At 32.7% G+C, this 26,287-nt stretch overlaps 2 protein-coding genes and 1 long non-coding RNA gene across 3 annotated transcripts; 1 reads left to right on the forward strand and 2 right to left on the reverse strand.

The window, feature by feature from the left end:
* Nucleotides 1-3,061: 3,061 nt before the first annotated feature.
* LOC130818970 (protein TRANSPORT INHIBITOR RESPONSE 1-like) lies at nt 3,062-7,803 on the forward strand. The gene is made up of 3 exons (XM_057685262.1): nt 3,062-3,903; nt 6,012-6,501; nt 6,631-7,803. Exons 1-3 carry the CDS (start codon nt 3,377-3,379, stop codon nt 7,438-7,440), a joined length of 1,827 nt encoding a protein of 608 aa, XP_057541245.1. The 5' UTR covers nt 3,062-3,376; the 3' UTR covers nt 7,441-7,803.
* Nucleotides 7,804-11,404: 3,601 nt separating this feature from the next.
* Nucleotides 11,405-18,227, reverse strand: LOC130818971 (probable serine/threonine-protein kinase At1g54610). Its single transcript, XM_057685263.1, has 8 exons — nt 17,931-18,227; nt 17,282-17,832; nt 16,492-16,776; nt 16,055-16,372; nt 15,422-15,649; nt 14,408-14,508; nt 12,694-12,808; nt 11,405-12,069 (listed from the first exon to the last, which is right to left on the reverse strand). Exons 2-8 carry the CDS (start codon nt 17,714-17,716, stop codon nt 11,770-11,772), a joined length of 1,782 nt encoding a protein of 593 aa, XP_057541246.1. The 5' UTR covers nt 17,717-17,832; nt 17,931-18,227; the 3' UTR covers nt 11,405-11,769.
* A 3,130-nt stretch (nt 18,228-21,357) lies between these two features.
* Nucleotides 21,358-24,144, reverse strand: LOC130818972 (uncharacterized). The gene is made up of 3 exons (XR_009044043.1): nt 22,735-24,144; nt 22,327-22,646; nt 21,358-22,059 (listed from the first exon to the last, which is right to left on the reverse strand). It is a non-coding gene; the product is annotated as an uncharacterized LOC130818972 (long non-coding RNA).
* Between the last annotated feature and the right edge of the window lie 2,143 nt (nt 24,145-26,287).

Below are 26,287 nucleotides of genomic sequence, written 5' to 3' on the forward strand. Positions count from 1 at the left end.
GACAAATGTCATGAGTTCAAATGTATTTATTCATGTCATCAAGTTGATTTCGGGTCAAAATCTTGGGTCCGATCTAAATTGGATTATGTGTCCATGTTGATTTTTGTATAATTATCAATCCATATTGATGTCGGGCAAATTAGATTTGGTTATACGGTCGAGTAATTGTCGGGTCATTGGGTCTATTTTAACACATCTAAGTTCAAGTCTCAATTACCCCTCATTTTAAGTGAAATATTTAGCACGAGGTTTGGAAAGGATTTGTGATACAACCAGACTTCTAAGTTTTTCAGTCGGAACACCATTTTGACCTTCGATCAAGCTACATGCACAAGTAACATGTTGGCAGGTACGGTCACTACAAAAAATATAACTTTTCGGGACATTAGGCTTAGTGGCATTAAAAAATGCCCTGATTTATATTTTTAGTGTAAAAATTGTTGGTTTCCATTTTAAGTTCCACTATAAAGTGATTTAGTGTCACTTTATTTGGCCTTTAGTGGAATATGTAATTGATACTGTAGACTATAGTGACATTTATGAGAAATGTCACTAGATTCTATGTCATGAAAAGCTTTAGTATGATTTTTTATTTTGTCGCTAAAGGGTCTAATAAATGTTACTGAATCCGCAATATATATACTATTAGAAATTTGAAGTAATGACATTTAAAATAAATATCGCTAAATATATCCCACTAAAAACAAATTATGTTGTAGTGGGTGGCTAGCATGTCAGGAAAGGGGACCTTTCTTTTTATATGCTTATCAATTTCGACATGTTTCATCCTATCATGTTGAACTGGATTTTCTGAAATGCTGATAGCTGTTTTATTATCACAAAAATGTTTGCATGTTGTTTTTTGGTGGGTAGCCAAGTTCATTCATAAGTTTTCGGATCCTTAAAATTTCAGTTATCCCTTTCGCAAGTCCTCTAAATTTTGCTTCAACATTTGATAATACAGCAACATTTTGTTTCTTACTCCACCAAGCAACTAGGTTCCCACCTAAGAAGGTAAAGTACCTGGAGGTGAACTTTCTATCATCACGATCTCCAGCCTAATATGCATCTGTATAGGCCAGTAGATCCAAGTGGTTATTTTTGTCGAAGTAAATGCCTGTGCAGCTTGTTCTCCTTATGTACCTCAAGATTCTTATCACAATTGTCATGTGTTGTATCTATGGGAGATGCATAAACCTGCTCATTACTCCCACTGCATATGCTATGTCAAGTTTCGTGTGGGCCAAGTAGAACGTCAAGTATTTGAAGCCCATGATTGGTTATGGGATATTGAATAGTTATTATAATATATATATATATATATATATATATATATATATATATATATATATATATATATATATATATATATATATATATATATATATAACACATATTTATATAAATTGATTAATTATCGAAAAAAAGAACAAAAAAATAAACAATAAGTAACAAAATTTAATAGAAAGAAATATTTTAAATTATTATTATTATTATATATATATATATATGTGTGTGTGTGTGTGTGTATGTATGTATGTATGTATGTATGTATGTATGTATAATTTTTTGTTAGGTTGTCGAATTTACTATGTAAATTCTCAAATAACTAATTTATATAACTAATTTATTGTTAGTTAATTTAGACTTTTGAAAATCAAAATATTTTCCAATGATTTGTATTCAAAGTTTGAAAAATAAGCTTGATTAAAGAAAGAAAGCGAAGTGACTTATATATATTTATGTGTAAAGAACGTAAATGTTTTTAAAAAAAGCCAAAAAAATAAGAATTTAAAAATCATATATTCGAATTCCAGATATACTGTTTTTTTAGTCCGAAACCGAATCATGATTTTTACCATTTGAAAATAAAATATTTAAATTTCCGAATTCAAATCGATCCACTTTCTGATTTTGAACACCCCTAAACTAAACTAACATTCATTAATTATTTCTACAATAAAATGGAAAAAATGGTTAATTAGTAAAAAAAATAAAATGAGAGATTCTACTACTCCATAAGTGCATGCATATTCATGGACTTTAATTTAATCTTATCTGTATGCCTTAACTTTATGGATGATGGATCTTGAATTGGATATTTAAAGACCCAACTTTTGGGTTTAGAAAATTTATCTTAGTTCTTGATCCTAATCGAATTAAAAAGTGCCATATAGCATATTCACAAGTGTATTTACAAATAATTCCAAAAAAAAAATATAAACATGTATAAAATCATCATCATATCCAATATATTCCGTTGATAGAAATTATGATCAATAAAAAGGGGTTTTGAATGATGGTATATCACACCCATATTAAAAAGATGATCGAAAATGTTGCAGTCATTAAGGCCTTTATCTAGAAAATGACATGCAAGTGAAAACAAATAACCCAATACAAGTTATAGACAAAATATGTATCAAGACAAGCCAAGACTATAGAAGTAGCAAAGCTCAAAGCATAAACCAAAGAAATATAAACATCAATTATAAACACACAATAATCAAGTCAAAGATAACTAGCAATAGTCTAAGGGTAAGATTCTATGAATTTAACCACTTTAGTAGATTGAGTGACAAATAAATCAATGTTGATAAAAAATGAAGGGCGAAGATAATAGACAAAAAAAATTAGGAATGAACATGATCTAAAATTTTAATAAAACCGATCATTAGCTAATTTTAATTTTAGTGTTTGGATTTTATTTGTTAAGACTCAGGTTGAACTTTGCATATTCTCACATTTCAAACTCATACCAATTTTAGATCAAATTCAATCCAGAGCTATTCTTGTGAGAGACAGTCTCTCAGTGAGACGATCCTAAATCAAAAAGCCTAAATGTTAATAATTATATTAATGGTGCTATTCAAACTATTTCTTAAAAACGTCTCAGGATAAAATCATCTTAAATAACAATTGTTTCAAAATAAAATTTGCAAACTAAAAAAACAAAAATGTACAAAATCATACTCCTAATAAGACTTGAAAAAGTAAAAATAATAATTACACTTCTAGTAATCTCATGATTAAAATGAGTGTATTCTCATGATTGCTCGTCTCTTGAGAATTGAGAGTTGAGACACATGATACATCACACAACTATGAAAACATTTTTGCCCATCTTTACCCCTTCCAATAAATAGTGAAAAAAATGCAAATGACCCCACTCACCCCCTCCTCCTCCTCTACTCTTCACCCTATCATCTTTCTTCCCTTATCTCTTTCTAGTTCTCACATAACATAACAACATAACCTTCTTTACTTCTCCATCTCATCTACTTTTGACTCATTTTATCTCTCTTCAAGATCCCATCTTTCTCTCTCTACCCCGTACTAAGATCTTAATCCCCTTTGTTCTTCAGATCTACCAACAATGGGGCAAGAATCACCTATACCCAAAACTCCTCTTGAAAAACCCATTTCAAAAATCCAATCTTTTTCTTCTATCTCCCCAAATTTCCCTGAAGAAGTTCTAGAGCATGTACTCTCCTTCATTGAGTCACACTCGGACCTTAACTCAATCTCACTCGTTTGCAAATCTTGGTACGAGATTGAAAGATGGTCTCGTCGTAAAATCTTTATTGGGAATTGCTATGCTGTTAGCCCTCCGATTGTAATCAGACGGTTTAGAGACATCCGATCTGTTACCATCAAAGGAAAACCTCATTTTGCTGATTTTAATCTTGTTCCTGATGGTTGGGGAGCCCACGCTTATCCATGGATCCAAGCTTTTACTGAAGCTTTTCCCATGTTGGAAGAGCTTAGAATGAAAAGAATGGTGGTTACTGATGATGGGCTTGAGTTAATTGGGAAAAAATGGAAGAATTTTAAGGTTTTAGTTTTGTGTTCTTGTGAAGGTTTTACTACTGATGGTTTAGCTTTTATTGCTGCTAATTGCAGGTGATTTTTCTTGTAGATCTTTTTATTTTGCTTAATATTTATGGGTTTTACTCTTTTTATTCAAATGATTTGGAGTAAATATTTCATTTTTAGTGTAAAGTTTTAATTTTTCTTGTAGGGTTTTTTTCTTAATTTTTGTTTTGATTTTAAATGATTTCATTTTCAAAGTTTATAATAAATTATAGCTTTTGCTTTTTATGTCATGTTTTGACTTTTGTTATGGATTAAGAATTCAAGATTTGACTTTTTAGAGTTTTTGAAAATCAATTTGAGCTCCTAAATTTGTTGCACCATTTTTTGATGATTTTTAGGCTAAATATAGTGAATATAAGCATTATTGTTTGTGAAGAATATTGTTTTGTACAATTATTATGTTGATGTTATTGCATAGCTTTAATTTCTCACTTTGACTTTATCAAAATGGTGTATAATGATTATCTTTAAGCTAATTTATTATATTTTTGTTGATGTTTATGAATTAAGACATTACTCAAGAAGATCTTATTTTGTAGCCAAAATAAGATTAATAATGCTAAAATTTAATCAACCTTTTTAGGTTTAAATTAATAATTAAAACTTGTAATTTGTGTTTAATTTCTAATTATGGTCTTAGCTTACACAATTAGAGTACTATATAAATACTTAGATTTTACTACTTTATCTCCTCCAATTTGTGGGGCTATAGGATGATTTAGAGTTATCTTTTATAAAAGATTTTCTGGTAATGTTCTTACAACTACCACTAATTTAACATCATCTCTTGGTATCATTGTCTATTGTGGTACCTTCAATAATGGTGTGTAGGAAGATTTGGATGTTTTAGAGAATTGGACCACATAGTATATCTCTTTCTAAGCATAGTTGCTTTCAATTTAGCTTATGGTGATTGCAATGTTTATGAATGCGCTTTCATAGGCGTGGTGATTCCTTAGTTATCCATGGACCATGATTATGCTTAGGAGAAGTCAGCTCTCATTTGTTTATCTATATTGCTTTTTCTTGTATGATGTTCGTGGCCGCAACTTCTTTATTATCACTTACTAATAAGGGTAAGGTTGTGGACATCGAAATTTGGAGGTCCTGTCCCTGCCTAGGTAGGAGCCATGGTTGTAGCCCTATGATATGTTATATTTGGCTATGAAGAAAAATCGAAAAAAACATCCGAGTTAACTAAAAGGGTTATGTTGCGTACATTCGATCCCTACGACTTTGTCTAGGTGGGAGCCATTAAAGCATCTGGAATGTAAAAAATAAAACTTTTTCTACTCCATTTTCATGGGATCTACTTCTTTCCAATAAATTACTAAACAAGATTTGGTGGGTTACTTGGGTTAACTAAAGGGTTATGTTGGTACATTCGATCCCTACGACTCAAGCGTCGGGTAATGGAATGTTGATGTTGTGTATTTACTTTCTCTTAAAAAAATATAACATTTTCTTCATTTTTATGGGATCTACTTATTTCCAATAAAAATTACTAAATAAGATTTGGTGGGTTACTTTGGTTCTTATGTTTGAATGCAAAGAGATATTTCATTTCATATTAGAAAATTTATGCATGGGTGATTATGAAGATTTTGAATTAATTCTTTTAAGCTTTGGGTTTTGAGTTGGGTCTGCATGGAAAGTCACTATCTGATATTGCCTTTACTTTGGCTTCTTTTTTTCTTTGTTTTATGGACCACTCATTTCAATATGTGGTTTGTTTTCTGTTTTGGATGGTTTCATTTTCGACACTCCAGGTCCCCTTTGAGATGCTGGCTTTATTATTTTTTTTGTTTTTGCTTTTGGGTTCCTTTTATTTTATGTGATTCTAAACAATACTACTATGTAATTGCTTGTACTTTTTGGATGTGCTTTTCTTTCGGATGCTCATTCAACATCCGCACATGAAACCGACATGATTCTACTTCCGATTCCTAGACTATGAATCTATACTTCGTACCAAATGGCCGAAACATACCCATAATTTTGAATCATCTCTTTTAGTGATCTGAAGATTAAGCTCGTAGAATCTTCGCCTTTTTCGTATTCTTGTTTAATATCATTACATAAATGAGTAAGATTCTTGTATATGTTCTTATGCCCTGTCTATTACTTATCCACAGGAAGTTGAGAACACTTGACTTGTGTGAAAGTGAAGTTGAAGGCAGTGGGGAATGGATACGCTTTTTCCCGGATTCTTATACGGCACTAGAATCTCTTAATGTTGCGTGCCTCACCACTGAGCCGTGGTTCAATCATCTCGAGGGTTTAGTGAGCAGATGCACTAACCTTAAATCACTTCGTCTCAACCGAACAGTCTCCTTAGAGCGGCTTTCAACCCTTTTGGAAAAGGCTCCGCAGTTGGTTGACATTGGTACGGGCTCTTTTTTGAGTGAGCTCGAAACTGAAGCGTACGATAAGCTTACTAAGACATTTGCGGGGTGCAAAGGGCTAAAGGGTCTTTCGGGTCTCTATGATGTCGTCCTGAATTATCTTCCTGCTTTATATCCCGTCTGCTCGGGGCTGACGTCTTTGAACTTGAGTTATGCTACTATTCACTCCCCTGATCTGATCAAAGTTCTCAGTCTCTGTCAGAATCTCCAGCGTCTTTGGGTGCGTGTCAATCTTCCTTGTATTGCTTAGTTATTCTTTGTGTTTTACACAGTTCATTGCTATACGAAAACATTTATCGACATTCTCTATATGAAAGGAAAAACCCGAATAATTTTGTTATCAATGCAGGTTCTTGATTATATAGAAGACAGCGGGCTTGAAGTTCTTGCAGAATCATGTAAGGATCTCCGGGAGCTACGGGTTTTTCCTTCTGAGCCATATGTCGAGGAACCGAATGTTTGCTTAACCGAACATGGTTTGGTATCGGTCGCCATGGGTTGTTCCAAACTACAATCCGTCCTTTATTTTTGTCGTCAAATGACCAATGAAGCGTTATTCACGATAGCAAAAAATCGGCCCAACCTAACACGTTTCCGTCTATGCATCATTGAGCCCCAGTGCCCGGATTACCTAACAAGCCAACCGCTAGATGAGGGTTTTGGGGCCATTGCGGAACATTGCCAGGATCTCTGCCGGCTTTCATTGTCAGGTCTCCTCACCGACCGTGTTTTCCATCTCATCGGGACCCATGCCAAGAAGCTCGAGATGCTTTCATTGGCGTTTGCGGGTGACAGCGATTTGGGCTTGCATTATATTTTATCCGGTTGTAAGAACCTTAGGAAGCTGGAGATTCGGGATTGCCCTTTCAGTGGAAGGGCGCTCATGGTAAATGCGGCTAAGTTGATGACAATGCGATCCCTTTGGATGTCTTCTTGCCAAGTAAATTACGGGGAGTGTAAACTGCTTGGCAAGAAGATGCCGAAGTTGAACGTTGAGGTGATGGATGAAAGGGGACACCCTGTTTCGAGATCTGATGATTGCCCGGTTGAGAAGCTTTATATCTACCGGTCAGTTGTTGGACCCAGATCGGACTCTCCAGACTATGTTTGGACGATGAGCGAAGAAAATACCGATGTAACTGTAAATTTGTCGCAGTAGTAGTCGTTCCTTGATAATATGATTCGGTTAAGGGCGTTGTTGAATGGGATACATGAGCTTAGACGACAATTTAAGGTTCGATTGGGCAGTGAAGAATGTTACATGTATGTGTACCTTTTTGTGTGTACTATTATGTTGTAGCCAGGATTAGGAGAGGGTGGTGTAGCATTTGTATGGATGGTACTTGCTAGGGTTCTTGATGTTCACAGTTTATTTATTTGTTGTGACAATAATTTAAATCTTCAATGACTAGAGCAAGCTTAATCAAATTGTTCTTGTATTTTGTAATAATTGTGCTAATTTGAAGAGAAGATTTTGTAGTTTTCTACAAATTTTTTTAAATACAAAGTATTTTAGTAGCAAGCTTACAATATTTGATTTAAATATAAGAGAAAAGTATGTATGAAGCTGATTGAGTTAAATGTTGTAACCTAAAAGAAATAACGGAAAAGAAAAGTTAGAAAGATAAGAAAAGTTTTTATTATTTGTTTAAGAGAAAAACTATTAAAGTGGAAATATTTTTTTTAAACAAACTAAATGGAACTAATTTTTTAAATTACTTAAAATTTTCTTTTTTTCCTTTTTATCCTTTTTTTTTTGTTATGTTCTTCTATTTTGTAACAATTGTGCTAATATGAAGAGAAAATTTTGTAGTTGTCAACTAATTTTTTGAAATAGAAGTGCATGGAGTATTTAAGTATCAAGTTTGACTTATATATAAGAAAAAAGTATGTATAAAGCTGATTGAGTGAAATGTTGTAAACTAAAAAAAACGACGAAAAGTCAAAAGAAAAGGAGGAAAAGGAAGTGACCACAAGAGAAAAAAGCATTCATGAAAATTTTTGATTGTAAACATAATTAAAGAAACTAATTTTTTAAATTCTTTAAATTATTTTCCTTTTTCTCTTTATCCTTTCTTTCCATTCCATATAAATTTGTTATGCAAGCAGAAGAAATTGTATCTCTTTAAATTCTATTCTTTTCTTTCTCTTAAATTTCTTCGCTCTAAACAAAATAATTTTAACAATTTTAGATGAGCCTACTTGTTGAGGTTTTTCTTTTCAGTATTAGAATACAAGTTTGATTTTTACCACTTATATAGGAAGAGTTATAAGAAGAGTTAATTCACTCTCACCCATTAAATATAGAGATTATTTGGTCTACCCTCGAAAAAAAAAATAACCAAAGTCCTTTCATCAAATGAAAAATATTACAAATTTAGAAGGGATTAAGTCAGAATTCATTAAACAAAATAATGAAAAAATGATGAGTAATACCCATTAATAAATGATGCTTCGCTGAAGCCTGGAAGTTTACACAGAATCTTTGCCAGGAGAGCGACATAAGCATATCATGATATCAATTCTCAATCACTACTTGCATTTTAGGTCTGTTATATTTATCTATCGGCTAAATTATTTACTATAAATATACATTAAAAATAAAGGAATCCTACTTAATAAGGAGTAATAATTATATTTTATTTGTCTATTATAAATACTTAATAAGACAAGTTCACCCATTAAATAACTTAGCTTCATACAAGAGTTGAAATACTCCTTCTGTCTCTTTTAAATATTAGAATAAAATCATTTGATTCAAAAAACTTTACCATATTTGTGTTAATGATATTATTTCGGAGGGACAAAGAGAATAAATATTAGTATAACTTTTTATTGTAAAAGGAACAACAAATCATGTATAGCAAGTCTTGCAGAGACCATCTCATATTGAGATCACTAGCCCAATCGGTCTAATTATAGGCTTTTCAAATACAAGATCAACAATTGATTTATTAAAGTCATAATTTATACCTTTAAGGTAATTGATTTTTTTTTATAAACCATATCTGGTCATTTAATTGATCATTTTATATATAATGATCACTTTAAGATTTGAATTGATCATTTTAACATTGAAATTAAAAACTTTAAAAAAATTGATCATTTTTAGATCAAAATTGAAATTTTTTATTTATTTCTATTAAAATTATAATCGACCATTTAATTGATCACTTTATATATAATTGATCATTTTAAGGTCTAAATTGATCAATTTAACGTGGAATTAAAGACTTTAAAATAGATCCATTTAAGGTTATAAACTTGTATGTGGAAATTGATCATTTTAATGTCAAAATTGATCACTTTTAAATCAAAATTAAATTTTTATATTTTAATTGATCTATTTAAAGTTTACTTTAAGTTGAAATTAACCATTATAATATCATAAATGATACTTATAAGGTTAAAATTAAATTTTTATTTTTTCTTTGAATTTTGGGCTTTTGAGCAGGTCCCTATGGACAGTCTCAATATAAGACCATCGCTTGCAAGTTTTTTGCGATCATGAATACACAAATTCTTGTGAGAGACGATTTCTTTGGGAGACCATCTCTAATTGGGCCAACCCATAAAGAAAAATATAGAATAAGAGTATGCATTAAGCTTCAATGGCGCTGGGCCTGAGAGACGTCTACCAGAGAGATAGTCTCTCAGGAGATCGATTGTTATGAATATTAGTTAAGAAGCAATTATAATGAAAATTTGAAATGAATAAGCAAAAAAATTTAAAAAAGTCAATAAATATGCAAGTTTTTTATTTATTTCCCACACTAAGTAGTTTTTTCTCATAGTAGAGGTTTGGCTTATTCGCTGTTGTAACAGTGAACAAAGATTTTTGACCCTTTTCAAACTATTTCCCAATATACATAATTAACTAACTCCATTTATGTAAACTAATTCAATATAATCACCAAGTAACTAAGTACATAATTATTAATTCAAATAACTTGTGATTACATATCTAAGTAAAAAATCTACCAAGTACATTACCTTAATAAGCTTAAACTGAACTAAATAAATATTGATTTAACAAGTAATGCCCTGCATTCGAAAAAGTATTGAAGATTACATAAAACCCTAATTTTCGTATAAAATAACAAAAAAAAAAATTATGCCTTAGACAACTCCAAGTATATGCTAGACCACTTTACTAGTGTTAAATTGAAAGAGGGAGGGTTTAATTGAAGGTGAGTATTTGTCGACTTTTGTTTAGGGTTTAAATGAATTGGGGGAAAATGAGGAAGAAAGGGGGATCTGCTGAATTTAGCTCGAGTCTATTTTCTGTTATTAACAACAAACAAGGACTGAAGATCAAAAATAGTCAAAGTCCTTGTTCGTTGTTAGTAACAGCGAACAGACTCTTTGACTTTTTTTGACCTCTAGTCTTTATTCGCTGTTACTAACAGCGAACAGCCTCAAGCTACAGGTCTGGGAAAAAACTGCTTATCTTGAGAGATAGTTTGAAAAGTTAGCTATTATGTAAATTTTTTATATATTTTTAGTTATTTATTTCAAATTTTCTCAAACCCACCCTAATCCATATTTGGCTCGTCCACTAACACAAGTACACAACTAAACTATTCGGTTACCTAATCCATATTTATTTCAAAACTAAATAATTTATCCAGTTAAAAGAATTTGGATAATTTAGACCCGGTATTCAGGTTGGATACAGATTAAAATTTATGACAATCCGGATACCCGTTATCTGGTTTTTTATTATTATTATTATTATTATTATTATTATTATTATTATTATTATTATTATTATTTATACGTTTTGGATACGGAAAACAGTTGTTAATTGCTTTTTCTTGCAATTGCTTGTTTCTAAAATGTCGAGCTACCCTAGGATGGAATTATCTTGACTTTTGTTGCTATGCTGTATGTATATGGACCTTTGAAGCTGGTTGGTGCTATGTACTCCTTTATGAACACTCTAGTTTTTGTTATAATCTTTTTTTACAAATTGCTTGTTACTAAACTCAGGTATTATGTTCATATTGGTTTTTACATAATTGTAAATCCATTTTAAAAGTTGGGTCAAATTAAATTCGATTATAAAGTCGAATAATCATCCAATCGTCGAGTCTATTTTAAAAACTGACAATATTCCATCAATCAAATGAGATTAAGTAGGTGGGACCTACGATCAGCTATCAACAATCAGGAGTAAGAGAATAAAAATTAAAAAAGAAAATGAACATATGGGGAATATGAGGGTATATATCACTACCTTGAAAATTAGCATGGTGCAAGTTCATTACAATTGCTCCAATACTATTATTGCCTACCATACCAGGATGAGGGAATTCACTTAAAAGAATTAAAATCTGTATATCAAAGCTCAAAAATATACACTAATGAACCCCATACTATTATTGCCTACCATACCCGGCTAATCATATATGTTTGCATCCGATAACCTCAATCAGCGTAAGCTGCTTCTGTAACTACGGCTGAATATGTTCTCACTATCCTAACTTCATTTTCCTCGAGCTTGAGAACTACTGATATCTCTTCGGCCTGTGCCTTCAACAGCGTTTTTCTTCTTCCGCCTAGGACCCCCAGCAGAAGCAGGATCTACTAATGGACCGGACCAAAGTTGGGCTCCTCCTTTTGAGTAGGTAAACGACGTAGAGCTGTAAGGAATATCGGGTGGGATGTTTGACGTATCGATGTGCTGCGAAGCACCCAAAGGGTAGCCCAGCCCTCCGTCCTGATGAGGTGGAGGAAACTTTTCACTCTTACTCTTTGCGTTTGCATGAGTAATTATACGCCGTCGCTGTTTCAAGACACAAAACAAATTATAAAAACCGAGATCGTACATGATTCTTGATGGAAACAAAAAATTAACATGTTATGTCCTATCATAAGCTTCCCACTCAAGATCTGGGGTAAGTACTAGACTAGTACTTCCTCCGTTTTTTTTACTTGCACCCAAATGTACTTTAGCACTATTCATCGCTGTCACTTAATTTTCCTATTGTCATTAACCTATAAGTTAGAACAGAGTCATACGAGATCTTGTTTGAATCGTCTTAATGTAATAATTAGAGATTAATAATTGAATTAGTGCACTGGGGTGTGTGAAAGTGTATTTGGGTGCAAGTAAAAAAAATGGTGGAAGTGATTTTCTCATTCCAAATTTCTAGATTTTCTGTACCATAATAAGCTCCACACACAGCATTTTTTATGAATATTTCACAATACTTTTGTAATTAACATTATTATCAATGTTATAAAAATTACTTGCCCTTACAAATTCTTTTCCTCAAAATATCCACCTTCAATTTTGAATTAAATTTTGAACAATTATTACACTGCATAACAAGCTAAGTCTGTTCATTATGGTATGGTGATAAATAATATTGTGACAAAGGGTAACAGAAAAAAATAAATGACATACATCAAGATTAGCTTGGAGTTCGGCATTAGCTTCGGGGGCTGGCATTGCCCGGGGACGGTCACGTTGTCGAGGTTTTCTTCCCGCATCACCTTGTGCCTTGTTAGCAGCTCTTAATCTACACATAAAAAAGGAAATACAATATCAATAGTTGCTTCGAAACATGATAATCTAGTCAAAATATGAAGTAAAAGAAGAGCAACATCAATGGGGAAGGATAAGTTTCACAATGATAATATTTCCTCGGTCCCTCTCAATTTGCACTACTCTCCATAACTATGTTACTTGAACTCGGATACTGATGTCGGATATAGGTACATGTCCAAGTATCGAATATGTCTAAATATTCAATTTTACACCTAAAATGGAGTGTTTTGAGTGCCATACAAATGTCCGAGCATCAAGGATCGGACACGGGTACGTGAAGCAAAATGAAGAGTCCGAACAACGTAGCTCCATAATAGTTTGTCCCACTCATTTTGCATTCTTTCTTTTTTGTTAATTGTCTCACTCTTATTCTTTTTATCTCATTCACAAACTTATTATCTCTTTCCATCTTAACCGCTCATTTATATCATTTACTTGTTTTTTGTCTTATTCTCCAACTTAATTCCCCTTTCCACCAAATTTCACCCGAAAAATCGGGTGCGTTCTCATGGGGTCAGAGGGAGTATCAGTTATGCTGCAAGCCTGCAGAAGATTCAGTACCAAATCCCTTTTTCATAGAACTCCAAGGAACAGATAACCAGCTAGAAATATCCATACACTATTGTTGATGTGGCAAGGAACAGACTAATAATTGTATAAATAGAACTATCAAAAAAACCAAAGAACAGTACATAGTGATAGAACACAGACACACAAAAATATTTGAGTTCTGCCTTTATAATTTCTATTGGAAAAAAATTGAGTTCTGACTAAGGAGTAGAGTTGTTTATTCGGGTCATTTGGTTGATTTCGAGTCAGATCTTTCGTAGTCGGTTCGAAATCGGGTGTTGTGTCCATATTGATTTTTACATTGTTTTAATTCATTTTGAAGTCGGATCAAGTCAGGTTCGGTTATAAGATCGGGTAAATATCTTATCATCGAGTCTACTTTGAACACCTCTACTAAGAAGGAGGAAAATATGTTTCCCACCGTCTCACTAGAGTAAATATTTACCCCCAAATAAAGGGACTAATTCCTTCATTCCTTTTGGTCCATCACTTCACAACCATATCTTACCCTTGACAACAAATATTCCCTTAATAATATCCTTTGATAGTCTTGTTTACTTAGTTTGACTTTTATTTCTCCCATAAATATTTATACAAACATGACTTAGGTGTAAAACTTGTGAGTGAAGCAAGAGTGATCAAAATTCTATGACGAGTTCAATTTCAAAATTGAACCACAACAACAAAAGGAGAGATTTCTTCCCAACTACTCATCACTAAGCCTATATACTCATACCCATTTGGGGACATATATTACTTTTTGAGCCAGTAGTATAAACTCATGAAAACTTGAGGTGTTAATAGACGTATGCACTGATGTAAACATTGGTCAAAAAAAATTAATAACTTTCAAAGTGAGCTAAAGAGAAGAAATTCAAACGATTCTTCTCCAATCGAATATGACGAGAAAAGAGGTTAACACTTTCTGGATATATATTTTTTCTCGTGACACTTGGGCCATTCATAAGACAAAGCATCCATAAATAAACAAAAGACTGACCTTCGTGCCTCATCATCACGCCGTTTAGCATCCATCTCCTTGCTTGGTGGATACTTTGGAAGAGTTGATGGATCACAAGCAAGAGGTTCCGTACTAAAGAACTGCAAAGATCAAGATAAGAGAATATTTTTTTAATCCAGACAGAACACAGTGTAAGATTGCAGTAACTACAGCATTATTCCTTTAGGAAATGGCAGCATATATTCATTTTTGAAGAAAAAACGGTGCTTCAGTGTTTTGGTTCCCATGATTCACAGAAATTTGTTGACCCAGAAAGGGAAGTATATAATAGAGTTCTAGATACTCAAAAAATGAAACATATAGTACAATTCACAAACAAAGACTTATATGGTAACACTCATATCCTTGGAAAAATGATGCAAGTATGTAAGCACGACAACGATAAAAATGCATTAAAGGCAAAAATCTGGCCTAGTAAAAGCTGTCTGAGATTTATTCGTACTGAAGAAACCATTAATTTTCCAACATACGGAGAGCGTAGAGACAAGGCTGTCATTTAAAGGCTCCAGTGCCCATGACACCAGCTAATTGCAATATGAATCGCAAAATATAATCACCGCTTTCACAAAAGGGATACAACAAAAGAAAACAGCATTCAATGTGAGATCACTCTACAAAAGGCATACAACCAAAAATATCATCATCACCATCAACAATCCAATATCCCGCTCGAAAATAGAGTATATGTGAGGGAAGGTGACGGACATTCCATACCCGTACCCACTTGGAAGAGAGTGACAGAGGGATGCGGTCAATTTTACCCCCACTAGGTGAGAGCCCTGCATAGAGAAAAATGAGTGACACCGTAGCCTCAAAAGCAAAATTACCGGCAGAAAACAAAAAGGAACTTTTGTTAATTGAATTTAACAAAAATATATACACCAAAAATTTAAAATGTGTTAATTGAATTTAGAATTCCGCAATACTCAGCGGAGTGCCTCGGAGAGTATCAAGATGAATGAGAACTTTTGCAACAAGAGTTGATAGACTTACATCACTATTTAAAGCATCAGTTGCCGTCTTCCTTTCAGTTGGATCGATCGCGAGAAGGGTATCAATCAAAGACAAAGCTGAGGGTGAGAAGTCTTTATAAGTCTCTCGTATGCATCTTTTGTAAGGATCGCGAGGCTTGAATATTGTTGCATTTGGTAACTTTGATTTCTTCCAGTACTCATCAGTAGGGGAGCCACATAATTTATATATTTTATGTAATTGCTCGACCTATAAAAAAAGAAGATAACTATTAGATATGCCTAAGATTGAAAGTGATGTTTAGGCGAATCCAAGTTCCGCCAACAATTGGCAAAAGAACGATGACATAGATCAAACAAATACACTTTAAGAAGCTTTCTTTTAACGTAAACCTGCTCTTAATTTTAAATGTTCGCTTAACGTATATAGTTGATGAAAGTCAACAAATTCTACCACATTAATACAGAAAGATAAGCTAGCTTAAAAATAAGATAAATGTGAACAAAGCAAACCCGAGTTAGAACTTATAATAACGGCCAAAGAAATATCGAAAACAGGACAAGAAAATGATTTCTACGATTTTCTAACATTGCAAACCGGCTCTAAGTTGTTTGCGGATATGTAAAACTAAGAATTTAAGAAATTAAAATTTACCTCCGTACGACCGGGCATGATAGGTCTTCCGGCCAATAATTCAGCCAAAATGCAGCCAGCACTCCACAGATCAATGCCCACACCATAATCGGTAGCCCCAAGGAGGAGTTCCGGGGCTCTATACCACAGAGTGACAACACGACTGGTCATGAGATGTTTCTTGTTTGGATCAAAAAACGTAGCCAATCCAAAATCAGCTATCTTAAGTATTCCCCCATTGTCAAGAAGAAGATTTGATCCCTTAATATCACGGTGAAGAACACCACGACTATGACAATGTTCTAATCCGGAGATGAGTTGGTGCATGTAACACTTTACCTGCAACATGATTACAACTAATTACTATACTAGGAACTTTCGTGAACTATCAAACTCGATAACTTTCACTTCTTTGAATTTTATGGTAATGTACTAAGATACCAAGTGATATCACGAACCTGTGGCTCGGTAAACTTAATATCTGGACTAGCAGCTAGTCCAGCTAAATCATGTTCCATATACTCGAACACCAAATACAAACTACAGGACATCCTCGAAGTAACCAACCCCTCGAGTTTCACAACATTGGGATGATCCAATCTTCGTAGAATCAAAATCTCTCTAGCCATGAACTTAACACTCTCAGGTTCCAAGTTATCAAACCGAACCTTTTTAAGTGCAACAACCTTTCCTGTTTTCAAATCTCTGGCTTTATATACATTACTGTAAGTTCCTTGCCCAATCTATCATTTACCAAGGAAATACAATCAGTTTCTATTTACAAACACAAGAAAAAACATATAAATAACTATGGCATACTCTAACTAATGATCCTTCTTGACCGCATTCACATTATTCACTAATCTCCTTGCAAATCGTTAATAAAAAAAAACAGAGAATTTTAGTCGGTTTTGGGCTATTTTAGGGTCATTTTGAGCGAATAGCGAATTCAAAAAGCAGATTAGATGGCGAATTATGTTACATTGTTTTTTACACTAACCACGGCACAAAAACCATGTTAAATTAGGCTGGACATATTGTGAATGCCAGCATATTAATGATATGAATGAGGAGACACGAAGTGCACATACTTCATAAGCCAAGGAGATATATATATCATCCCAAAACCATATGGCAACGGGATGAAGGACTCCAATAACTTGTAAAGTGTGCACACCATCTACAATTTGTCGATGTAGGATAAACTATCTCAACAAACCACAAACAAATTGAACAATGATCCCTCACCTTATCAATCTTTTCAAATGTATCGGCTCGTCTTGGAATCCAACCATTGATAGCTTCACCAGCAACAGCAGAAAGCCAAGAAGGCCATCCAGCAGCAACCTGCTCACCATGTACACTCTTTAAAGGATTACTTAACCTAGGGTTCGGTTTCGATCGCCGTCTTTCACCTCTTGGCTTTTCACTCTTATCATTCCCTTCCTCCTCCTTCTTTTCCTCCCCATCCTCATCCCCCTTCTTCTCTTCCTCCTTCTCACCATCATTCAACTCAACAGAACCACTTTCACCATCTTTTCCTGCATCCCAACTAGTAACAACATCTCCAACAGGCAAATCAACCTTCCTACTAGATTGTGTCCCTAAACTATCTATCTCTCTACTCACACCACTTCTCTCTCTACTTTCAGGAGCTAACTCTTTCCCAAAAACACAACCCATCTTTTATCTAACCTAAATAGCCTCATATCTCAACATAATCTAAGGATCTACTACAATTAAACCTTAATTAATCACTACCCAGAAACCCTAATACCCTAAAATCTTCAAATTAGCAACTGAAAAATAAAAACAATGTTGAATCATAAGTATGCAAATTAAAAAAAGATTGAAACTTTAATTAACACTATAATCAAACAAGAATAAAAATACTTACTTTAGCAAAGATTGACCAGTAAAGAGACAGAAAATTGACCATATTTGTAGGAAATTTAGTTCGATTGATTAAAAAAATGGGACCCAAATACAAGTTGGAAAAGGGTTGTCAAAGACTAATAACGGAATGTTTGTTTGTGGGTGTTTTTTATTTTATTGTGTCTACAAAAAATCAAAAGTTTCAACTAACTGTGTAATTTACAGATAATCTGAGGAAGTAGTAGTTGCAGGTGGATGATGTGGGGGTTGTTGTGGGATCTTTTTCTTAAGAGCGGCCAAGTCAATATGTATAGAAGTGTTCCTTCTTAGTTAAAAAAAATGATTCAATTTTCCAAATATTGCTATATTCTTTTTGAATTGCATCAAGGTGAAGCTAATGTATTTTTTTAAAGTGGGGTAATAAATAAAAAGAAAGAATAAATTGTGTTGATAAACTTAAAAGAAAATTAAAATGTATAGATGAGATTAAAAGAAAGTATTGGACTATAGTCCAAAAGTAGAAATGATGCAAATTAAATGAAACGGACTAAAATGAAAAATAATGCAAACTTAATAGAACGGAGGGAGTATGAAAAAAAAAATTGTTGAGATATTTATATGTATATAATTATCATACTTCCTTTAAATTTTAATTGTTGCTACAGTTTCTATAGAAACTACTGTTCATCAACTGATTTTATTTTGTATGTATTTCTTCATTTATAATGTAAAACATAGTCAAGTGAGATTTTGTGTAATTTATCTTAATACATATTTTCATAATATTAATTTTTTAAAATCTTTTATCATATAAAATTAAAGATATTAAAGATTAAAATCGTATATTAAATAATGTAAAAAAAATAATGTAGCAACTATTAAAACTCACATAAAATATTAACTTAGAATGGAGATATACTAAAGTTTCATTGGTCATTCGAATAAACATGCATACTAATATTAGTATATAGTATACTTAATGCATTATCTTCAAGTATGTCGATGTCACATTATCTTTTTTCCATGCATAAGTTCTAGGTATAAAATAGGCAAACATCTATCTAGCTAGTATATTAAAATGCAATGTATTTTCAATGACAAATTTGCATCAAATATTTATTTTTATTAATATTAATCAAGATATTCATAATAAACATAAAGTTTTTTTTCATCATAAATATATGGTTAAATGTAATATTCAATGATATATACAAAAAATTTATATCACAATAATTAAATTATTTTAGTTAACTTGTAATTTGCATAAGAAGTTATGATTGAATTAATGATGTCTCTTGCATTTGTACGTATAGGATCTTAAACTAGCTAGTTTTGTATTATTAGTTTTGTGTGTCATTGAATTGAGAATTTAGAGAACTTTAAGTGACACTTGCAATGAAATCTGGATGAAATTTAAAAATAAGTATTTTTTATTTTTTTTGTTTTACGAATGATAAAAATTGATTAAAAAGTATTTTCAAAATTGATTATTTTTATAAATTCATCTTAAGAGTTTGTATTTTTTGTCTTATCTAATTAAATATGATCCAAATTTATTAAAGTCTAAACTGGTATGATCTTATTAGGTTTGAAGTGATAGTAGTTATAGTTTTGCAGTGTTAGTAGTGTTGGTGGCAGTGATTGTAGTGTGGTGGTGTTGGTGGTGGTGGTAGTAATAATGTTACCAGTTTGAATGTATCATCATTACTACAACCTAATAAAAACATCCTAAAATACAGCTAATTAAGTTAGTATCTAAATTGATTTGTAATTTGTCAAAATCTTAGTTATTCTTTATCGTTTAAAAGATACTAAAAAACTAAAATAATTTATTTTATGTCATCGTTTTAGACTCTTTTGCCACGTGAAATCATATTATTGGATGAGATTTGATATCATGTATCATCACTTATTATAGTGTGTTAAAAATTGAAAAAAAAAGGTTTTTTAGTTCCTTTGATTTTATCTGTCAAAATTGTCATCTATTCTATATAGTTTTATAATATGAAATAATTGATTGATTCAAAAAGTTTATGTATTTGTGAATCAACAATATTTATCATCAGTTTGGTAGAGTATTTATTATTTTAATTACAAGAATTTTCATTTACCCAAATTATAAACAATAATATGTAATAGTTCAAAAAAGGCCAATAATTAGGTAAGATGCTAAACTGTTAATTTTTAATAATTCAGAAAACCGTCCACGTAAATTATTTTTACAATATTATTCATATAAGTTATATATTTTACCAAAATACTATAATACATTAATACTTAAATGAACTTGCATAAATCCATTGGGGAATCAAAAACCCTACATGTAACAATATATAACCATCTTTGTTGCATTAATCTCACATCCAATTCTCCATTCTCGAATTGTTACATTATTATTTCATTCAAAGAAAATCAATTATATTGCATACTTCATGACATCAAAAAGATAGAGGAACCCAAAAGATCAAAACTATATATTGAAACGAATCTGAAAGGATAATTCTACATAACGCTTTTGTTAAAGATAATCCAACAATAAAGGTCAAAGTAAAAATTGTCAATAGTGTAAAAGTCAAAGTGTTGCAAGTAAAAGAAATTAGAAAAAGTATAATGTAACACCCTGTTAAAATACTATTTAAATAAATAATTATTTAATATATATTTGATCGATTAAAAATATTAAAATACGTAACTAAAAATATAAAAGTATATACATTTTAATTCGTCATCGTTTAAGCTTTCGTTATACGCGCGTTTCCTCGCTTAACGAATTTATCGCGTAATGTTTTTGCGTCTTACTATTAAATCGGACTATTGATTAAATTAAAAAGAAAAAAATAAAATTGGTGGATATACCAAGGGTCGGCCGGTTGAAGGGCCCTAAATATATTTTATGGGCAATTAACTTAGGAATTAAAGTTTAGGGATTTTGGAGCATTTAACCTTGCATATGAATGGTTTGTTGGAGGTTTAAAATTCATAAATTTTTCTTCACATTCCCATTTCATTCAACCACATGAGAGAAAAAGGGAGAAAAAGAGAAAAAAATTTAAGTGTTAAGCCGATTTTAGTGTTCATGTGTTTATAATCCTAGCCTTTTGATCTTTGATTATCTGATGACAAGGAGGAGAAGGAGAGTTATCTAATGATAGTTACCTTATTTTTGTAAATAGTGACTTTTATATAAATGTGGTCAATGTTGTCAAAATTGATATAATTACCTTATTTTTTTTATATGGTGACCTTCATCATTTTTATATATAGTGGCCTCTGTATAAATGAGGTCAAAATTGATATAGCTATCTTATTTTTGTATATGGTGACCTTTATGTAAATGTGGTCAAAATTAATATAATTACCCTATTTTTGTATATAGTGACCTTTATGTAAATGTAGTCAAAATTAATATAATTACCCTATTTTTGTATATAGTGACCTTTCAAGTAAATATTGTAAAAATTGATATAGTTACCTTATTTCTATATATAGTGAGTTTAGTGACCTCGGTGTAAATGTACCTAATGAAATCAAGTGTAGCAAAATAAAGGTCTTAGCTTTGTTTATGTCTTCCTAACATCATACAAACAACTTAGCACCTTTAAAGAAAAAAAAATTAATAATGATTAGAATTAGAATTAGATGTCAATTAAAGTTAAGCAAGCACTTTTTGTTAATATGTAAAATAAACATCAGGTCAAATCTAATCTATCAAAACCCAACGTTTTAACAACTGATGATGTAGTAGATTTGTCAATATTCTGAACTTGAACATCAGCTTCTTTCACATCATCATCGTCTTTGTCCAAGGCTTTGTTTTCAGAAAGCCGAGCAATCAAAGCAAGCTCAAATTCCTTTTTAATATACTGAAAGAGCTTGATAGAGTCTGCAGCAGAGTACTCAGGAAGACAAGGCATCAGATAAGGAATTTCTTGCTGCACCTCTTCTTGATGACTCCGAGACTCATTAGAAACTGGAGTTTCCTCCCCGATAACTTCGGCTGGCTCTTCGGCTTGCCGAGGTCACTTCGGCGATGGAGAGGACTCCCCTATGGGAATTTCGCCTGGAATGACAACGGTCGTGGTCTTTCTTATCGGGGTCACCTGTTCATATTCTTCGTCAGGAGAAAATTGATCAGTCGAAGCCTCGTCATCCTATAGTAGAAGTAAAAGGAAAGGAAAAAGTATGAATCAGCATGGATCAAGCGAAACTCCCGAAAAAAAAAAATTATATATAAAAGAGAGTTTAACCGAAACCCTGTGCAGCTGCTCAATTTCTCACAGGCTGAGAAGACAAAAAGTATCATGTACCCTAAATTCTATACTTAGCAAAGTTCTTACAAATTAGGAAAACTAAATGTAACAAGCCGAAACACCGTACATAGGAAATTTTTTTAAGTAAAACAAGACAAGAAAGCATACCGAAGTTTTTAATGAGTCATCCTCGTCGGAGCTGATCTTGTCCTCAACTTCGGAGTTAACTATAGAAATGCCGGATCTCAAAGCACTAGCAGTAGCAACAGCTTGTTCTTCAGTATCCAAAGGGAAAAATGGGTCACGCTTCAAGTACCAAGGCTTCTGCTTGGAATATTCAGTTTTCTTGACTATGTCAAGATGAGACACACGCAACCAATGGGCTCTTTCAGAAGGTTTAGTTATCGGTGGATTCCTCTTCGTCACTTCTCTGGTAGCGATAATTCCCAACAGTTTATAGTTTAAGCCGCAGTTCTTCTCATGCAGGTCTGAAAAAACACAAAGTTAAACAAAAAAAAAAAAAAAAAAAGAACAGAACGACAATTACGAACTTTCAGCCACAAATGAAATTCTTACCGCCTTGGTATTCGGCTTAGACCAACAGCAGCTAATATCTTCTCTTGGAAGATATAATGATAGCAGGGTAGCCAAGTCTTTGGTATGTAAAATTCTCGGCCTCGTTTTCCAGTGCGAAATTTGTCGAAGAGCTTCAGCAATTTCAGATCGTAGGCCGAAAAATCATCCGGTCCAATAACCGACATCTTTTTATCAGGCTTTTTTTAAATATCTCGGGCCTCCAAAAAATTTCGGATGTTTCTCCGCTTACGGAGCCCTCACCCAAATCCATTGACCCCTCCAATCTTTGTCGGAGGTGTCATTCGGCCAAGTGGTCAGAATCCCTTTTCGGGATTCAATTCGCCACCATCCAGGACCGTGATGTTCATTTGATTGTTTGTTCTCCACCAATTTGTGTAGTTGCCGAAACACGTGAATGCTAGGGTCAAATCCATAAAAAAGAGCAACCCACAAGAATGTCATAACCCTCCGAGTACTGACCGGTGTTAGCTGGCACAATGAGATATTGTATCCATTCAACACTTGGGTCACAAAGGGGTGGAGAGGAAATCTCAATCCAGACTGCAGTTGTCTAGTATATACTCCAATATACCCAGGCGGAGGTCTGTGTATCCTATCTTCGGTAACTGGCATTTGACACCAATACCCATCCTTTTCATAAATACCATAGAAAATTTCGATTTGCTCGGCGAAACAGTGTCGGGGATTCTCCACAATCCACCATTGTACGGGGCAATAGACGCAATCCCCCAATTATCGGTAGGGCTGTCCCATTCTTCGGCACCTGCTGGCAGACGCCGAGGCCCATGCGTAGAACTATTTCCAGAGGTAGAAGGTTCATTCCATTCTCTATACGGCTGGAATCGGAGTTTCATTTGTCGGTTCACTTTCCTCCATTCTGGGAAGCACATCGCCGTGGCTAAGAGGTGGCATTCGCCCAAGTGACCGATTACGCCGACCACCTGTAGGTAGATCTTGGGGCACATTAGCTTCTTCTTCTTCAGCAGACAAGGGCCTTTTTCCCAGATCCGGGTTTCGAACCATTGTTCACAAAAAATACTAAACGGGAATAGAAATTGCAGAAAACCAATGAAATTCGAAGAATTTTCGGGAAAAATTGCCTCTGACTATCTCGGTAATCGCTAATACTGAACTTTGAATCTTCAGACTACGTGTCAGATCCCGGATTAACAGAAACTTAGGATGACTAATCAGAATCGGAGAAGGAGAAACGCAATTCCAAGAGTTGTGTTTGCAAAGAAGCGACTACTGAATGGGAGAAAGAGTGCTTAATCACGGGTTCATTAAATCCGAAAGTTTAAGAGATAACAAATCGCGCAATTTCAAGAGTTGTGTTTGTAAAGAAACGACTACTGAGTGGCAGAAAAAGTAGTTATACAGGCATTTATGAATTCCGAAAGTTTGAGTTAACGAATCGTCAAAAAATCCCAGTAACTATTCTTAAACACGTTTTGCTAAAAATAACTACCCACTAAACGTCTCAAATCTCTAATTACGCTCCTTAATGACGGTTCTAACGTTAAAACGATCTAAATTCCAACTAATTCAAATCACAGTCATCTATGTGGGATCTATTGGATAAGTTGTTTGGGTCCAATTAATTCACTATAGTTGGCGCAGTTCAAATGATCCAATGGGAAAGCCTAATAGTTATATGAAAATTTGAAAACAATAAGACAAAAAAATCAAAAAAATGAATTAAATAATTTAACTTTCAAACTTATTCCAAAAGTAAGCGTGAAAATTTCAAACTTGAGGTTTGGGGCTGTTCGCAATTACTAATTGCGAACAGGTCAAAAAAGACAAAATAACTGTTCGCAGTTACTAACTACAAACAGATAGCTGCACAAATACACAGATAGCTGTTCAGTCAAAAAAAAAGTCAAAGTTGTTCCCAGTTACTAAGTGAGAACAACTATTGTTGTCTTTTTTGACCTGTTCGCAGTTACTAACTGCGAACAATTCCAAACCTCAGATATGAAATTTTCACGCTTATTTTTGAAATAAGTTTGAAAGTTAAATTATTTAGTTATTTTTTTTATTTTTTGCCTTATTATTTTTAAATTTTCATAGTTATATCAACTCTCCAACCAAATACTAAAGTATGGTCTAGTCCATTTAAGATGGTCAGCCCATCTTATCCTCATGAGCCCAATCATAAACCATTAAAATATGATATATAAGCCATAATTTGGCCAATTTTACATTTGTTCTTACATAGTGTCAAATAATTATTTCTTTTGCAAAACTTTTCTCTGGAATATCACTGACCTTATATGTTAATTATTGTGATATTATATGAAAATTTAAAATTAAATTAAACCATACTGATAATAGGAAAATTGAGCCTCTATGTCTAAATCTGGCATTATGATCAAAAGTCTTCAATCAATTTAGGCTTATATTTTAAAGAATGCTTCCTGCTTCCTGCTTAGCTAACTGATCAAGCAAAGCAAGCTCATTGGGGTGTGGCTGCTGCATTGTGGGGTGGTCAATGCTCATAGACCATTTTTCAGCCTCATCCCAATTAATATTTATTGTATGCAAGGAAAATGCAGAAACGTGATGAATGATGATGAAGTATTTTAAATAATATATGATAATCTTTGCACACGAAAATTATGGATTAAGCAGTTGTTGAAGATTTTTTCTTTATTATAAGGATTCAAGTCTCACAATCTATTAGAATATAACAAGGGTTTAAGTTTATGAAATATTTATATTTGATGAAATATGATTTATAATATTCTCACCATAATATAATTTGCTTCTAGTGAGATATATTTAATGACATTTAATTTAAATGTCACTACTTCAACTAAGAAAATTAACATATTAAAATTGGCTATTTAAACATATTCAAGTTGGCGTTTTTACTTATTAAAGTTGGTACGTTAATTTGTTTAGAGTTTGTGTTTTAACCTGTAAAGTTGTTAATCTACTAAAGTTGGTATTTTAACATATTAAAATTGGTATTTTAAAGTTAGTATTTTAACCTATTTGGTTTGGTGTTCTAATCTGTTAAGTTGTAAATATATTAACGTTGATTTTTTTTACCTATTAAAGTTTGTATTTAACTGTTAAATTTGGTCATTTATATTGCTTAAGTTGTTATTTTGACTTATATAAGTTGATGTTTTAGCCTATTAAAGTTGGTATTTAAACCAATTAAAGTTAGTGCCTTAATTTGTTATAATTGATATGTTAACCTGTTGAAGTTGGTATTTTATAGTTTTTGTTTTAACCAACTACAACAGGTTAAAACACCAACTTCAATAAGTTAAAATACCACTCTAATAGATGAAAAACTTAACTGGTTAAAACAACAATTTAACAGGTTAAAACACTAAATCCAAATACCAACTTTAATAGGTTAAAATACCAACTCGAATAGATTAAAGTACCAACTTCAGTAGGTTAAAATACCAATTTCAGATATATTAAAACAGGTATAACACGCACGTTTGTTTTTATGTTTTTCTTCTTCTTTTTTAATTGTAAAAATGTTAGTCGGCTTGGCTTGGAGAGTCGT

This window comes from Amaranthus tricolor, chromosome 7 (genome assembly GCF_026212465.1).
Source record: "Amaranthus tricolor cultivar Red isolate AtriRed21 chromosome 7, ASM2621246v1, whole genome shotgun sequence".
Taxonomy (NCBI): Eukaryota; Viridiplantae; Streptophyta; class Magnoliopsida; order Caryophyllales; family Amaranthaceae; genus Amaranthus; species Amaranthus tricolor.

What these genes read in the sequence shown, in the direction of transcription:
- LOC130818971 (XM_057685263.1), bottom strand. Translation starts at nt 17,716, where the DNA reads ATGGGTTGTGTTTTTGGGAAAGAGTTAGCTCCTGAAAGTAGAGAGAGA. An exon ending in CATTTGAAAAGATTGATAAG is followed by an intron (nt 16,777 to 17,281) that starts GTGAGGGATCAT and finishes GGTAAATGATAG; the next exon opens with ATTGGGCAAGGAACTTACAG. An exon ending in CGTGATGATGAGGCACGAAG is followed by an intron (nt 12,809 to 14,407) that starts GTCAGTCTTTTG and finishes TTTTATGTGTAG; the next exon opens with ATTAAGAGCTGCTAACAAGG.
- LOC130818970 (XM_057685262.1), top strand. Translation starts at nt 3,377, where the DNA reads ATGGGGCAAGAATCACCTATACCCAAAACTCCTCTTGAAAAACCCATT. An exon ending in TTTATTGCTGCTAATTGCAG is followed by an intron (nt 3,904 to 6,011) that starts GTGATTTTTCTT and finishes ACTTATCCACAG; the next exon opens with GAAGTTGAGAACACTTGACT. An exon ending in AGAATCTCCAGCGTCTTTGG is followed by an intron (nt 6,502 to 6,630) that starts GTGCGTGTCAAT and finishes TTATCAATGCAG; the next exon opens with GTTCTTGATTATATAGAAGA.